The sequence below is a fragment of the Thermobia domestica genome, chromosome 1, assembly GCF_964235325.1.
Source record: "Thermobia domestica chromosome 1, izTheDome1.hap1.1, whole genome shotgun sequence".
Taxonomy (NCBI): Eukaryota; Metazoa; Arthropoda; class Insecta; order Zygentoma; family Lepismatidae; genus Thermobia; species Thermobia domestica.
This window is the reverse complement of record NC_137454.1, coordinates 312,859,677-312,877,538: the sequence shown is the minus strand read 5'-3', so window position 1 is coordinate 312,877,538 and position 17,862 is coordinate 312,859,677. Positions and strand designations below refer to the sequence as shown.

Here is a 17,862-nt window from a genome sequence, read left to right as displayed (position 1 = left end):
TCGTTTTCTCAGTGGACTTGTATCGATCAAGAGCAGCAACCTGTCTTGGAGTTTTAAAATTAGTTTTTCCCCTTTCACATCTCTTGCAGGGTCCGGGCGCACACAGGCACATATTTACATTTTATCTTACATACTCAACTGGGTTTTCCTCTTCATTTCTTGAAATGCTTACCTCCGTGTATTTTGGTGTAAAATTCATACAAATCATTTTCAGAAGTGCATTTTTCTTTTGCGTTCCTCTCTCTAATGAAGCCGCGCATATCCCTCTTGTTCTTTTCGAGCCAAACTCATGTCTTTACATTTAGTTGTGTAAGAGTTATTACTTGTGAAAAAGAGAAATATTTTCACAGGTAATAATTCTTAGACGACTAAGGCTATCTTTAAAATAGTGCCAGATTTGTGTTTCTGGTGAAACGCCATCTTAAAACGGTATGTCACATGACCCTCTTCCTATTTGAAAATTTTGATCTGAATCCAAGATGGCGGACTTCAAGATGGCCGCTGTGACAATACTATACAGCAATAGATGTGTTTCTTCCTCTAGTTCCATTATCCAGGGTATTTTTGCGTTCCCTTAAGCCGCTTGTAAATACAAGATTTTATTCCAGATTTTTCCCATATATTATGTACTGTAATCGGATTCAAAATTTTAGGTCGCTTGGGGCACCATTTAATATTATTCAATGAAGTTAATTTTCCCCTTCCTCAATTTAGTCCCATATGGAACCATTTTAGGGGGTGAGTCGAAAGAAATTAGGAAATCAAAAATTAAGGACCACCCTAATGAACACACTGAATGAAGTATATCAGTAACAAAATCTGGCCACCAAACTTGTGATTTCGCCATACTCATCATTTTTACTAATGATTTGAATGTAGTCTGGCTAAGTATATTTGTCGTAACTTGGAAGGAACCACAACACATCCATTAAAAATAAAATATTTCCTTGCACTTCTAATTCATATCTGTGCTTGAAAAAAGTTTTGTGTCCCTTAGTGTCAAAATGCATTGGAAGTTTTTTCGGCCAACCAATCATTGTCTAATTTACCACTGTTTTCATCCAACAATCCCTTTGCATTTCAGTTACTATTTCCTGTTCCGTTAAAACAAAACGTATCTAATTGACTTATGTAGTTTCTGGAAATCTCGTCATCTTTAATTGATTCGGACATTGGAAATCTAGATAAGCAATCTGCAATTTTGACTCCTTTGTGATACACTATTTCATAATAGTAATTGGTTTATAATAAATACCATTGTTGAAGACGTGGTGTAATAGTGGATGGCGGAGCTTTAACTCCAAATATCCAACGCACTGGTTGTGAATCAGTTAAGATTTTAAATATTCTTCCATAAATGTATTTAAGAATTTTTTATAGCAAATACTACTGCCAGTGCTTTCCGTTCAAATTGGGAATAATTTCTTTCCGCATTGGAAAGTGTTGCAGAAGCACATTCTACCGTTTTAAACTTATATTTGCAACGGTTCATCAAAACCCCTCCTACCCCGGTTGGTGAAGCGTCAGTCATAATGACCACATCTTCGTTTTTTGTAAAAGGATGTAGAACTTGAGCATCTGATATACGTTGCTTAATTAGCTGAAATTCTTCTTGATGGTTTGTATCCCAGTTCCATTTCACTCCTTTATGTAACAAATACGGGTTTGGCATATGCATTGATAAACCAGGAATATGTCTATGATAAAAATTTACCATACCTAAGGAAGATTGTAATTCTTGAACAGATTGTGGCGATCTGGCATTCATTATTGGTTCTAATTTTGATGCTGAGGGTAAAATGTTGTCACCAATCAAATCATATCTCAAATATATTTTAGTACGGAAGAAAATACTTTTATCTCTCCTTACTTTCACATTGTATTGCTTAAATCTTTGTAATACATCTACTGTTTTTTTATAAAACTGCTCAAGTGTCTGTCCCCAAATTATATCATCTAAGTAAGCTGCCGTACCTTCTCAATTATTTAGTACATGGTCTACAAATCGTTGAAAAATTTGTGGTGAACAATTCAACCCAAGAGGTAGTCTCGTTTGCCTATAAAGTGCCCAAGTTGTAGTAATTACCAGATATTTAGAAGAACTTTCATCTACTTCTAATTGTAAGTACGCATTGATTAAATCCAATACAACGAAGTAACGTGGTCCTACTAATTTATTCAAAATATCCTGGATTCTAGGGATTGGATATGCACACTATTCTGTGTAACGATTCTGTTCGTTTAAAATCAAAACATAAACGACGGTCGCCATTCTTTTTACGAACTACTACCATTGGAGTTGCCCAATCAGAAAATTCTACTTTATGTAAAATGTTTAACTTACATAATTCGTCTATATGTTGTTTGACAGAATTTAGTAAAGCATTTGGAATTTCATACGCCTTTCTATATGTTGGGTTTGTTTCCTCTCGCATTGGAATTGTAACTCTGTACCTTTGTACTGGTTTGTCAATGTTTTCAGAAAGTACTGAGTCATAATCTTTCAAAATTGTTTGTTGTTAATGTTGTATATCATTTTCTTTGTTTGTAACAGGTGCCAACAGTTTGTGATTAAGAAAATTCTTAAAGTTTTGTTGTCTTCACATTGGGGTTAACACATCGAGCCAAAATTGGTATTGAAATATCCTTTTGAATGATAACTAAACATAGTTCATTCTTGGTATTCTAAAAATTCAACTATAACATTGATGGTTCACTATGGTTCACTATGGTTCAGTATGAAATGCTACAAGCAATGTTAACATTTTCCAGTTCTAAAAGGTTGAGTTGATTTTGAGTTTATCGTCCCGTTTAGCAGCGAGGCTATATGAGACGTGGACCTACTGATTAACGTGGAATCCGAACCACATGAGCTCCCGCCGGGAATCGAACCCGGGTCTCCCACGCCAAAGGCGCGTACGCTAACCGCTTAGCCACGGAGGAGCTCCAGTACTAAAAAGATTTGTCTTTTTTTCCGTTTTTGTACTAATATCATGTTATTAATAAAACTATTCCAGAATTACTTGAATTGTTGGAAGTAAAACGTTCATACAACACCATTTTGTGGAAAATTCTACTGTGGAAAATGCTCAGTTTAGGGTAAGTTTCCAATTCTTTTAGGCATTCGTACGCATGGTTTGTTAGCAAGGTATTCCACAGAATTCTTTGACAGAATTATGTGACATGTAAAAAAAAGATTCTTTAGGGAACACTTTCTAATACTTTTGATAAAGGATAATCACATTTTGTATATATCTTATTTCCAATAATGACTATATGTATCATGGAAAAGTTTTGTAACCTCATTGCACATACCAATATAAAAAAAAGATTCTAATACAATATCGTAACATGGAGTCCAAATGGAGCCAAACAATTAGTATTCCTATAATTTCTAATTTTTCTTTTCTTAATAAAATTATAGAAAGAAGAAGAAAGAAAAATAAACGAGATAGGATAAATTAATCTTAATTCGGGTACACTTTTTAGAATTAATTTTAAATTTTTAATTCTATTCAACTGCCAATTACTTTTTCTTTCCTTATTCTATCTTGGAATAAAAGCCCTTTGATTAGTACACCCTAACAAGCGACAAACTTTATATTTGAAAACAAGGCCTCAAGAAGTAGAGACTAATAATAAGGTCACGAATCCAATTACTCGGTACTACAGGGCGCCCAATATACAATGCAACCCCGAGTTTGGGATAGTACAACTTTTGAACCTTAAGTGGTACACGAATAATTGTTATACCAAAATAAAGCCTTGTTCATGCATATATTTTTAAACTAGGAAACAATGATTGAAGCACACTAGGAACAACACAGTCTTGCCAGATGTAACCGAAGGTATAAATCAACTTTTTTGCAAAACATGTAAATTGGTTCATAACTGATACGTATGGATGTTCTGTCGTTAATTTTCAGTTTGTTTAGTTGGAGTAGCTTGGAAACTATGGAGCAGAAAAAAGAATTTTTCATTTCCGCCGATAGCTAATCGGATGAGGCCTCTGTAAGGGGGAACTAGGAAAATCGTAGTTTTCATAAATTAACACTCTGAATTGGCAACTTTGCTGGTGTTTCAGTCCAAAAAAGGTGTGTTAAGGATTTGTCTATATTATGCAATTCCTTAAAACAATGAAAAACTAACTCTGAAATTATCATGATAAAATTTTTACTTGTATGCATCCGGCAACACTGCTACTATCAGAAATGAGTTACCAGCTCTACAGCGGATGCTTGGAGTGTCTTCTGTTTTCATTCAAATACTGGTTCACACGTTACACCAGATTGGCAGCAACTTTACGAAGATTAGGCGTGTTAATGTTCTCAATAGCACTGCGAATGTTCGTTTCCAGGTCTTGAATAGTTCGAGAATTGTTCTTGTATATCTCTTACTTTAAATACTCAAATAGAAATGAGTAGCAGTGTTGCCGGGTGCATGTAAGTAAAATTTTACTACACTGTGTGTAAAATAAATATCCATAGAATTTAAATTTACCATCCTTAGTGCCAAGATGACCTAATTTTGGTACACAATATTTTTTAGTACCACCGATAGGAATAACTTCGGTTCGACACCTTTCTCATCTGGACCGCTTTCTTCCTCCGGATTTCTCCGTAATGAAATTTCACCAAAAATAATCATTTACCATGGAGTAATGGATTGCCATCGAGACTTCCTGTACGACATAGAACCAGAAACTATTTAGAATCAGAGAAGTTATTGAACAGAGAGCCCCCCATTTTACATATTCTCTACTAGACGATGACCATGTTCAACATTTGAAATAATAAAACCACCAAAATAGTGAAATGTGCTTATATTCAGTGTATTTAGTGTAGAATATAACAACACATATGGTTTCATGAAGCAAACAACATGCGTAAATGCAAACTAGTGCAAGTCCTGTAGCTATCACCTTGCTGCAGATAAACACTTTAGGTTCTAATGTAAGCCAGAAATTGGTTTTCCAAAGAGAGAAATATTACGCGTAAGGATTAGCCCTATTTTAAATTAAAACTAACCTCCTATTTTCGAGGGCTATAACCACATGATGTAGTTGGTATGTGTACAGACTATCTTGCAAGGTCACCTTAGGCAAAGGAGCTATCTCGTACCGTACTATATCGCCTCCATAAAAGTGGGATTGCAGAACCCTAGACGAAAATAATGGTGGAGAGTACAAGAGATACAGTGCAAATGTAAATTTCATACAAATGAGATTAACAGTATGTCCAGATGATGTGTCGGGCCGAGTAACAGGGCAACGAATTATGAAAAATATCGACACCAATTAATCTAAAGAAGACAATTTGTGAAGGAAATAACCATTTTACACTCATAGACACAATCACTTTGTTCATGCTTAAGTGCAGGCTTCAGTTCGTGGAACTATACAAAGTAAACTTTTGTTATGTCAACAAATACCATAAATACAGCGTTGTTAAAGGTAATAGAGCGGAGAGGAATAAATACGTTCCACTGTATTTCGGTTTCTAAAGAAGCAATTCCAGGCGAGGAAACTGTGTGAAAGTATCTGACACTAAGGTAATGGACCCGATAGCGAAACCAATTTTCCAAAGAAATGTGTTCCAAGGCTAGGACCGAAATTGATTTCTGAGAAAATCGGTTCTGGTTCCGGAACTGAAACGAATATAAAAGTGGATATGAAATTACTGAGAAAAGATATACACGGTAGTTGGTAAATTTTGCTTAAAAGGTTTATTTTGGTTTCGGCATAAAAACGCAAAACATTTTCTATTTCGTTACCATTAGCAATCTTATATTTTTAACACTAATAACTATTTATCGTATTAACTTATTAAAATCATTTTATTTGTTCATTTAGATGATTTATTACAAAAACAACTTAAAATAAATTAGTTACACGTTGATATTGCAATAAATAGAAATTACTCGTTTCTCTTCTCACACATGAATGGTTCCCTGAGGAAACACCTTATATCATTGAGTTGTCCAAGAGGGAACATTAATTTAACACAATCTTCTTTATGGTCACTGTCACTAGGCTCACCAGGTTTCCATTCTTCGAATCCCGTTTCTGACAAAGCTTGCCCTAAAAGAATAGAAAGTAACGAAGGTTAGGTGGGGAAATATATTTCATATTTTCTTCTATTCTCGTTGATTTTTTTTTTTTTTTTTTTTTTTTGTGGTTTGGGTTTTTTTGGTAGATATCGGTACATTACATAAACAACCTTCGATAAATTTCCGTAGTATGAGCTTTTAGTATTAAAACCACAAAATCTTTTACTTCCGGTTCCAATAAAATTATCAGGATAGAAATGAAACTGTTTTTGAACGCATGATGCACATCAAAAGAACATTTCTCAATATTCTTTGACACAACCCTGAAGACCAACCGCTACCAGTTTCAACAAAGGAATAAGTATGAACATGTAAAATATTCTTCGAACGATTAATAAACATTTAAAATGTTCTCGATATCGCCTTCCGTTTTCGCAGACATTTGTCGGCAAACAGATGGCCAAATCAAGACTTTCCGTACTTAAGCATGTTATAGTTTGGAAATCTTAGACTTACGAAAGGGAAGATTTAAATTTATTTCTAATTAGAGACATATTTCACGAATGAATAATAGCGCATGAGATTAGAAATCAAGACCAATCAATGCTGTATTGTCTCGTTCCTATGTCAACTTTCTTTAACTTTCAAATAGATCTAACAATACCCTACTCAAACAAACTCAGTGATTTGATATATTTTCCAACTGAGGATGTGTCATATCAGCCAATACGTTTTACAGAAATTTGGTTTAAAAGCACTACCTGATGTAACTGAACAGTTCGGAGTGATTATAACTTTTGTTCTGGTCAACTGAAACTGCACCTCTCCTCTCAGACCCGCTAATTCGTACAGACACGGTGATCAGGAAGTAGCCAAAATATAAGATTCCGAGCTGTTTTCCTGAACTTGAGCTCGTATATTCAAGTGTTTGATTCTAGTTATGACATTTATTTTTGAATCAAGGTAGCATGTCTTAACTATTTCAAATATAATATCAAGTTTCTCATACTGGAGGTAAGTGAATGATGATGAGAGAGTTTGTGGAATGAGAATGTGGAGGAAGTGGGTGTATATCCACCACAAACTAACCTAGCCGATGATCGAGCCGGAGCCCTACAAACCAGAGGTAAGCGCTCTACCACTGAGGCACTGTGTTCCTCTCCCGAGAATTGAAAAAAAAAAAAAACTAACTAACTCGTAAGTATTGTTAGGCTCGGATGTTATGTTCAGTAAAGGAACACTACTTTGTATTGAATAATGACAATATTCGATTACATAACTTCTGAAGATTTATCTATTTAATGTGAGATATTACAATGTGTGTTTATGGTTTAAATAATGTTATAAAGCTTGGTATTTAAAGTAATCACGTCTAATTAGAGTTATTTAATTTTTATGTAACAACCACAGATTATTTTCATTGTTAGCCTCAATAGTGTAGTTTGCAAGACGGTCTCCTATAAGTTACGTATCCCGATTTGATCGTCGTTGGAGGCGGGATTTTCTTTGTTCTACCATTATTCTAATGTACTCTGAGGTCCACCTACCCTTTTTAATGGGTTTAGAATGAGATACCTTACTGGTTAGGGAATTACAGAGAACCAGAGGTGGTGCTGATTAGATCATGTCCCGAAGTATCGAAGAAAAGGAGAAAAGAACCTGAACCGGAAGAAGGGAAAGGATAAAAATACTTACATGTAGAACATTCTAATTTTACCTTGAGATATTTGAACTGACAAGATGAATGTGATATTTCGTAAATACAATGTTTCCATAAATTTATGACTTTTTCTAAGTTCAAACCTTAAGTTAGGCTCTGTAAGTCTTGTATGACTAGGTATACCTAGGTAATCATCCAAGTATTATGACAGTTCTTTAATTATCCTAGCCTTACAAAACTTACTGGGCCTTATGCAGAGTCGTTCTGACGCGTGATTAACGCCATACTAAAGAGTTTGACTAACATATCTTTCCTGCAGTAGTCAGGTCTTTAGTATGATGCTAATCATACGTCTAAAGTCTCTGCATATGGTCCAGAATCTTTAAATGTTTTATAGTATCTACTAGAATGAGTCTTCAAACTACACCATATTAAAAAATATGAACATCAGTTAGTGTCAAAAAGAATATTGGTTTACTTCTGACTACATTACATACCTTCAACTGTAATAAACACTCCTTCTGTTACTTGATCACTAACGCCAATGAAAACTCCGCGCACTGAACTCTGACCGAGAGGCACACCTTCGCTCAGCAGAATTTCCATGATAGCGTCTCTTTCAGCAGCTGAATTCAGAATTAATAAGTGACCACCTTTTAGATTACAGATCTCACGTGCCGTGTCCCATGTTTCCAGGTCTCTCACATACAAGTAGGTTCCAATGTCAGGAATAACAAACCATTCATCTTCAGCCTTGGTTAATGCTGCAATAATTAAATTATTCAGACCCTTATTAGTATTGAAATATTTACGTTTTCTCAAATTTCAGATTAATTAAATTTACTTCATAAAAGCTCAGGATAAAAGTATTCCATTGTTCTAGAATTTCATAGCTGTATAAAGTAGCATACTGATGGACACTTTTCTTAACAATCAATAAAACTTTAAGAAACAAGTACAGTTGTCCAGTATATTAGAAAATAGACTCAGAACGTATGTCGATTTTTAGAATAGATTTTCCCTAAAATTTATTCGGGATTACTTTTAAACTCACTGTTAAACATAGAAGTGTACCCACGACGAAGAAAACAAGGGAATTCCTGACTTCCCCAAATGTAGTCCGAGTGTTAGTTCCTTTTTTAAACATGCTTATTGAATGCTTGGAATAGAGCATATAGAAGTGTCCGTTCTTGGCACGAAAAGAATAACATTTAAATTATTGTAAAACCGGAAAGAATTGCCTCTCTTTTTGCTTTTTCGAAGCGAAATGTCGAAAACGCTGGAATACATGTTTACTCATTGTTTCATTACTATGTTACTATTTGTATACACATCAAATTTCACCTCTCCAACTTAAGTGAAACTCACCTTAAGCAGGGGGGCCGCGGTGGCTCAGTGGTAGAGCGTTCACCTCTGGTGCTTGGGGTCCCGGGTTGATCCCAGCCTCCGCCAAGTGAACTTTGTGGTGGACAAACACCGTGTGCGTGGGTTTTCTCGGGGTTCTCCCGTTTCCTCCCACTTTCTTCATTCCACCATTTCATTCACCACTCATCATCACCGTCTCCTTTAGCCTAACCGGCATAACCGTGGGACGTAAAACTTAAAGATTTAATTTCATTTTTTTCACCTTAAGCATTTTCTGAATAAGGAATCGAAAATTTTAATAATCAGAATTGTCCCCTTTAGGATCCGAAGTTTCGGAAAATTTCAATTAGAAGTATATGTACCAGAATTCTTATCTCCAACTGAAACGTATACTAACATAAAACTCTTCTGCGTAAAGAATAGCTTTTTGAATAGTATCCAAATTGTTACCTTTTCCAACTAGAAGCTAAATTGCCGAAGCATGTATTCTCACGTTTTTGATTTAATACTTTATATGCTGAATTCTACTCTTCTAATTGATTGTCACATAATAAAGCATCAAAATTTATAAGATAGTAATGATTCTCTTTTCCCTATTTAAGAGCGGAATTTTCAAAAACGCTTAAACATAAGTTCAGCTATTTTTAGTGGAAAGCTCACATGCCAAAGTCTATCTTCCTAATGTGAAGTACTTCATTTTTTGAAAAAAGGTGTGAAACGTCTTTATCCTACTTTAGCATATCTACTTTTAAAAATCCTTTCTTATAATTTGTTTTCATGGCAATAGTTTTCTGCCCAAATTTTATGTTTCTAGCTACAGTAGTATGTCCTTTATCTGATGAGTGAGTCACTTTTAATAGCTATGTAAGGAAAACATTCTAAACAGTATGAACACATAATAATATATACAAAACTGCCCAAACGCAATAATTAGTTCAATATGGAGAGCACTCACAATTGCGTTAACGAAGAAATGTCTTAAGTCACAGTACATACACACAAACCAAGCATTATGTGGCCAGAGTACTTCATAGGCATTTTATGACACGTAGTTATTTCAGTACATAGAAGTTTATTTATGTTTAGTGTATTTCAATAAATAGAAGTGATGTGAATTGCAGGTAAGAGAGATAAGAAAGAAGTTAAATTCTCTACAGTTTTGTTTAGTTATATGTATTGAAATAGTGCTAAATTTGTTAAGAAGTAATAAATTTAACTTCCTGACTACAGTCATAAAAGACTATAATCAGTCAGATGGCTCACATTCAATTGGATGATGAATTTCTAGCGCATCGGTTCCCAGCTGCCATTATTTTTAGCTTTTTCGATAAAAGTTTTCTACCTATAATCTAGGTAACTCCCCAATTGCCCCATGACTTTGGGTCAATACCAGAAAATTTTAGTGCTCCCAGCAAGAATAAAACCTGGAACCATACACACCAAATTCATGCATGCTAACAATAGGGCTAAACCGGAGCTAAATAATAATAAAAAACTAATAAAATTTAAAGCCTTACTTTTATTTATAATGCACTTTATTCGCACCACACGTGATAAATTTTGATTCCTGTGGTAGCGTAAAAGAGGCCAGAAAGATACAGTATATAACTAATACAGTATATAACTAATAAGTTGAAATCTTGCAAATGAAATGAAATAAAATATTTGAGTTTTAACGTTCTACATTTTTGCCCTTTAGACTAAGGGAGACGATGATTAAGGCAAGTGAATGATGATGGAAGAATTGATGGAATGAGAATGTGGGGGAAACGGGAGTATCCCGAGAAAACCCATGGACATGATTGTTCACCACAAACTTACTTGTCCGGGCATTGGACCAAGGATCAGGTAAGCACTCTCCCACTGAGACACCATGCTCCCCCTCGCTGAATTTTTGTGTTAGGTTAAGAATACAGCTTATGAGAACTTAGTTTTCCTTTAAACATGTCTTTGAAGAGTTTGGTTTTCGTAGCGGGCGCGATGGCTCAGTGGTAGAGCTTTCACTTCCGGTGCTTGGGGTCCCTGGCTCGATCCCACCTAGCGCCGTGTGGACTTTGTGGTGGACAAACACCGTGCTCGTGGGTTTTCTCGGGGTTCTCCCGTTTCCTCCCACTTTTTTCACTCCACCGTTTCATTTATTTCTCATCATCACCGTCTCCCTTAGCCTAACCGGCATATCCGTGGGACGTAAAACTTAAAGATTTAAAGCTAGGTTTGGTTTTTCGTGAGAAAAGAGTCGTAACATGTATATTTAAAAAAAAAAAAAAAACAGTCACAAATGGAAGATACTACCTGAAAGCAAAATGCATTTCGGTGTCATAGTACTAAAAGGGAGTCAACCCTTCTGCCTACATTATTGATCCTGATTAATCATGAACTATGTTATTCACATTTAGGTAACTGGATTTGACTGCAGCTATTTTATTAGCCTATTATACTATTGCATAATTATCGTGGTCTTATTTTTTTTCTTTGATTTCTCTCTATTCTTATATTTTTACTTTCTAGCGACGATAGTAGAGAAAAAGGTATGACTATCGTAAGAAAAGTCAAATTCGTGATTTCAGTTGATGCACACAATTCATGTCCTCTATATGCCGAAAAACATATTTTTATACGTCTGTCCGTTCGTCCAGATGTATACGAAGATGTTCACTCGCCTAGAGGCCATACGGTTCAACAAACCGAGACCAAGTTTTTATAAGATTCCTTGGGAGATTTTTGAATTTTCGTCATACCCTAGGAAATAAGGGTAATTGGATGAAGGATAAAAAATAAAAATCTGAATTTTTGTTTTTAAAAAATGGCTGAAATGACTTCGTTTATTTTTCATAAATCAATGTGCCAGTCTTTTTTCTTTAAGGAAAAATTAAAAAAAAGTAGTCTATTCTTGGGGGAGGGGAGTTTCGGGACTATTTTCTTAAGAAACGACACAGGCAATTTTATTCACGTTTCATCAATACATTTTTCGTTGGCAATATGGCATATCTCATTTGTCTCGGAAACATCCTGAAGGGGTAATTTTTATTCTTGGAGGTAATTTTTATTCGTGTGTCATTAGTAACCCAACAATGTTGCGTAAATCACTTGTCATGAAAATATTTCCTAAAGTAGGTTTCTATTTATTTATTATTTACTATATCCTAAAATAAGACTCATGCGATTTTGTTAATATCTCATAAATAAATATTGCATAAATAACGCTAATACGTGATAGTCATTTGTCATTAAAAATGCAGAAAAGGTAGTTTACATTCGAGGTTGACTTTTGTTCGAACGAAGTTTTCCGAAAACGAATTTCGTTCATATTTCATAAATAAATGTTTCAGTAATATCTGTAGCATAACAAGATTTAGCTTAAGAAATTATAGTAAGAGAGTTCAGCACGATAGTCCGTACATTTTATTTACATAACAAAGATGAAGCAAAACAAATGGGCTTCCTAAAATAAATATTTTCCTATCAATAGTATATTGGCACATTTCCGAAAGCGCAACACTTGCGGTACTTCGAGTATCGATATTTTTGGTACTGAGACATTTGCGGTACTATTCAAAATAATTTATTATCCAATCTGAGAGAGGATATTTTCGGGTGTTCAGTTGGAGGACAGGCACACAGTATCAACTGCTACGAAAAGACCAAGTTTTATCACATTGGTGTAGCCACAAGTTGTTCTAGGGGGAGGGCTTTTTGCATACTAAAAACAGATTAAAAATCTTTCAGAATACAAACCATTATTAACACGCCATACATAAATATAAACCTCTCTCACAATACCTAAGAACATGTAAATGCAAATATAAGTATCATTATTAGAGATGCAAAAAAGCCGGCTTTTTTGAATCGATGGTTTTTTTCACATAAAAAACCGGCTTTTTTGGGGAAAAAAACGAGAATTTTGGAAATTTTGGCTTTTTTCAACTTCATGATTTTTCTATCTAAATAGCTTTCTTATACTATATTCTATAGTTAGATAAGAATTCTATGACCTGAATGTGATATTTCGCTCTGAAATTCACCATCAAGATGAATGGAGCACATGTTTTACGAATTAAAGCTAACATGAAAAATGTAGTATTTGAGGGTAATTTTAGAGGCTATTTAACTTTATTTTAACTTTTGAGTTATCGACATCTTTTTTCTTCTCTAGTTTGCCATCCGTGTTTCATTTCTAAGAGCTTTTAGTACTCTAGCTTCTAGCGCAAAAGTTAAACTTGCCCGTTTTTCTATTTATCCGTCAAAGCGTACGTTTTTCAATATATCCGTCAAACCGTACTTCCACATTTCTGTTATACTGTAGCTTTGAAGTGATTTAGCAATAATTTTCCGGACACAACCTTGAATACCAATTTATACAAATAATCAGTAGCGGATTTAGAAAAGTACTTTAGGAGGGGTTTTTCTGATTGTTTCGTTTCCTAAAAAGTCCTAATTTTATTTGGGAAGTGCTTGAAGTTTATGAGTACAGGGATAACTAATATTTCGTTTCGTTTATATGTTTAGCAATAATCTTCCGGATACAACTTTAAAATCATTTTATACTGAGAATCAGTGGCGGATTTAGAAAAGTATTTTGGGAAGGGTTTCTTACTAATGTTTAGTTTTTTTTAAACATTCGTAATTTTTATTTGACGGGAGCTTAAAGTTTATGAGTAAAGGCATAAATAATAGATATTTCGTTTCATGCAGACATTCCGTAACTTTGGGGAACGGGCTTCAGTCCGAAAGACCGCCCCCCTAACCTTCGCAAAACCGTCACTGCTGGTAATTAGTAATAATAACGATTTAAAAACAATAAAAAAAGAAGTCGCCCAACTTACAATACACGCACTATTTCTACATTCACAAATGGAATGAAGAAAAGCTTTGTCAGAATGGTCGAATGCTGGTTGAATCCCGGACTTACCGATAGAAGCGCAAAAGCTAATCACTCAGTCATGTTTGTTGTGCAGTTGTATTTAGCTTAACTTAAATATATTCCGTAGTCTTTTTTTTTTGGGGGGGGGGGAGTTCCGTAATGATATGTTGAATCCCTCTTGTTAAAAATTCAGAAAACTTGAGGATTGGGTAAACTGTGATGGTGGTTCTATAAAACTTAACTGTAGAATTTCAAGAATATACAGAACCAAAAGCTCTAGATGTGCAGCCTTTAAGTGTATCATATAAATCTAAGTATTTCTCTTATGTTTTATTTTTATTTTATTTTGTTTCAAAAAGAGGGTATGGAATATTTTGAAGTAAAAATACTACATACTATTTTGCTAGTTATTTGTGTATTCTTTAAAAAGAAGTGTTTACTTTTAGGGTTGACTGGTTTATACCAACTTTTTTTTTTATTTTAATAACTGGTTTAATCCACAAAAATAAAAAGAATGAAACATGCAAATCGTGTGAACTTCATGGTGACGTTTCCAGATATCAAACCACCTGCAATAGTTTTATTTCCCTTTCACCTTTTAATCAAGGTGTCCCATGTTCAATTCTCGGTCGAACCACAAACCTTTCATGCGTAACCCAAGTAGCGGTTCGGATGTCAGTTTAAGCGAAAGTCTTCTCCTTGATAACCTCGGTATTTCGTAAGGATGTTAATCCTAAATATACGAAACAAACCAAATTGTATATTTCTGCATGCCTAAATGCGTGTTGTTTTATAAAGAAGCCAAGATTGCTTAAATATATTGATAGAAATTGGCAAAATTTATCGATTGCCTACGTAGCTTCCAACATTAGCTTGGATTGGACTTTCAATGATATCTACGTACTAAATTTGTAATTTAATACCTCAGTTTTAGCGTACTGATTATGGTACGTTGACCTTTAAATTTTACATGCAAAGCAATAACAGGATTTTCCCGTTATTGTCTTACATTTCAAGTAATGACGGGATTTTCCCAATGGCTAGGGCGGGAGATTCTCAACTTAAGAAATTTACTGACCGCACTTCTTTAAGCTTGTAGGAGTTCTTCCGGCATAACCCCGCTGTTGCATAATAACATCAAGGCGAAACAAACTTATTTCTGTGAATATGTAATATAAATACATAAAGCAAAAAATCTAAATCAAAAAAGCCTGGTTTAAACCGAAAAAGCCTGGTTTAAACATCCCCCAAAAAACGGGTTTTTGGCATTTTCAAAAACAACCACGGTTCTTGCCAATTCTGCTTACTTTTGTATATAGGAGGTTAAAAATTCTTATTATATACATTGGTTAATCCTGTGGAATTCATAATGTAAATATGTTGAAGAAAAATTGTTTGAAATATTTTTTCGAAATTCATAGTTTATTTTCGATGTTTTATATTATTATCAGCATCAACCACTAATTAAATGATTTTTTGTGTTATAGAGAAGCGATACAAAGTCTGTTTTATCAATTTAAAGCAGTATTTTGAAAAAAGCCCAAAATTTCCCAAGCAAAAAAGCGAAGCAGAAAAAACCGAGTTTTTTCCAAAAAAAGCCGGTTTTTTCCGAGCCCTTGCATCTCTAATCATTGTACACAAAACGGAAAGAACAATTAGTAGGATACATGATAAACATACCTGAAAAAGATATAAACAAATGCTTGTTTATGATTAGCTAAAACTGGAAAATGTAAATAAATCCTTATCTCTGATTGGTCGTACGCCTAACTTTAATATTTAAAGAGAACTTCTACAATATATACTTTTACTTTATAGTTTCCTTAACAGTTTTCCAATAACTATTTGCCATTGGTTACTTAGAGTTGAAATATAGTATTCTTTCTTAATTTTTAACGTATTGAGATATTTGTAATTACGCGTAAGTATTACGAGATTATCCGAAGAGCAACTTGCTAGCGGAGTGATTTGACACATCAGTTGTCCATTCTAAGCATATTTACGGACTTTTGGTCAGATCTAGCTCGGAATAAATATAAGAAACAAATTGAAAATCAACTTTCAATGAATTAGTAATTTGTTTTTTCTGATTTATAATAGAGTTCAGTTAGTACATTAGTAAATAGCTTTTCTTCTGGAACAAACAAAAATTACTCCAACTTTTGAATGTGTGCCATTTTCCTTAAGAATTCCTTGACACCTTTCTAGACTACATATTCAGTAAATACGTTTTCTATTCTTCTGTCTATCTTATGTACTGATGTCGTCTACGTTTCCTTTCAATGCGGGTCAATCCATCTAAAGTGATCCAGACAAAATAAATTGGTTGTCCGACCATTTTTGAAAATTATGAAACCTACGTATATACCTGAATATGTTCTGCTCTAGCATTTCTCCTTGTAGATGATGTCGATGTTTGAGACTTTCCATTATAGAATATGCACCACATCACGAAAGACTTGAGATGTTTTTAGATTATTTTGTAGAACTGTAAAAATGAAATGAAATCTTTGAGTTTTACGTCCCACGGTTATACCGGTTAGGCTAAAGGAGACGGTGATGATGAGTAATGAATGAAATGGTGGATTGAATAAAGTGGGAGGAAACGGGAGAACCCCGAGAAAACCCACGCACACGGTGTTTGTCCACCACAAAGTTCACTTGGCGGAGGCTGGGATCGAACCCGGGACCCCAAGCACCAGAGGGGAACGCGCATCCCGTAGAACTCCAGTACTGACATATCCATAAGGAACTGCTCGAATAACATCACAGAACGAATAATGTTAAACAGTCAAACCACAGACTCAAATCATTAGGTAATCAACTCCTAATGTGTACTGTTTGGTGAAGTGTCTAAAACATAAGGCTGTGTACAACGATTACCTACAATATTTGAAGCCAGAACTTTAAACATATGAAGTGATCCAGAGGTGGTTGCTCGACCATTTTTGAAAATTATGAAACCTACGTAGTTGTTTGCTTCATGTTTTAAGACTTAAAAACTGTGTTTACAATGTGTTTGTCTGAAGCGGTTTGCCAGTGGTGGCTGTGTTTGCTTCGTGGTGCGCGCCTACTTTCACGATTGTAGAGGTTAACAAAAAGGTTCATTACGAAAACAGTACTTGGTCTAGAAGGATAAAACCAAAAGCATTTGACTGGTAATAGATCGAAGTAAAAACTAGGTCTACAAGTATTTTCCTATATTTCTCCTTTCTATGAGAAACTTACAAGTAAATGTAAACATTAATACTGGTGCAATTTCACGTTTTGTAATGTTTTGTAAGTAGGAAGGAGCAATATACACGGTTTGATTTAGTTTGCGATATCAAGATATATGTCAGTAGTTTTACCAGAAAAAAATATTGATTCCAATATACTTACCCTTATGTTTTAATGATTGTTTTAAAATCCCGGTTTTGTTGAATAACCCGAAGTTTGAGTACAAATAACTCTGATGGGACTAATGATAAAAATCTCAAATTAACACAGAACGTAGTGATGTTTTATATGTTTTTGGCAAATAGACGACATTCTTGTGTATTTTATTGCTACAAACGTTATAGCCTCTCAAAAGTGAAACGTACTCCTTTCTAATGATACCGTGACATTACACCAGTATTGATGTTTACATTTACTTATAAGTTTCTCATAGAAAGGAGATACCTAGATAAATATTTTTTATCTATGTACCTAGTTTTTACTTCAATCCATTACCAGTCAAATGCTTTTGGTTTTATCCTTCTAGACCAAGTACTGTTTTCGTAATGAACCTTTTTGTTAACCTCTACAATCGTGAAAGTAGGCGCGCACCACGAAGCAAACACAGCCACCACTGGCAAACCGCTTCAGACAAACACATTGTAAACACAGTTTTTAAGTCTTAAAACATGAAGCAAACAACTACGTAGGTTTCATAATTTTCAAAAAT

General features: G+C 34.5%; 1 protein-coding gene across 2 annotated transcripts in view; it reads right to left on the bottom strand.

Annotated features, from left to right (window-relative positions):
* Positions 1 to 5,816: 5,816 nt before the first annotated feature.
* Positions 5,817 to 17,862, bottom strand: part of LOC145662274 (hemolymph lipopolysaccharide-binding protein-like) — a 219,999-nt gene continuing 207,953 nt past the window's right edge. For both annotated transcript variants that reach the window (XM_081727676.1, XM_081727667.1), the window contains exons 3-4: positions 8,206 to 8,472; positions 5,817 to 6,079 (exon numbers count right to left, since the gene is read on the bottom strand). In XM_081727676.1, coding sequence (XP_081583802.1) covers positions 5,916 to 6,079; positions 8,206 to 8,472 — 431 coding nt within the window. In that variant the 3' untranslated portion in view covers positions 5,817 to 5,915. The remainder of the gene's footprint in view (positions 6,080 to 8,205; positions 8,473 to 17,862) is intronic.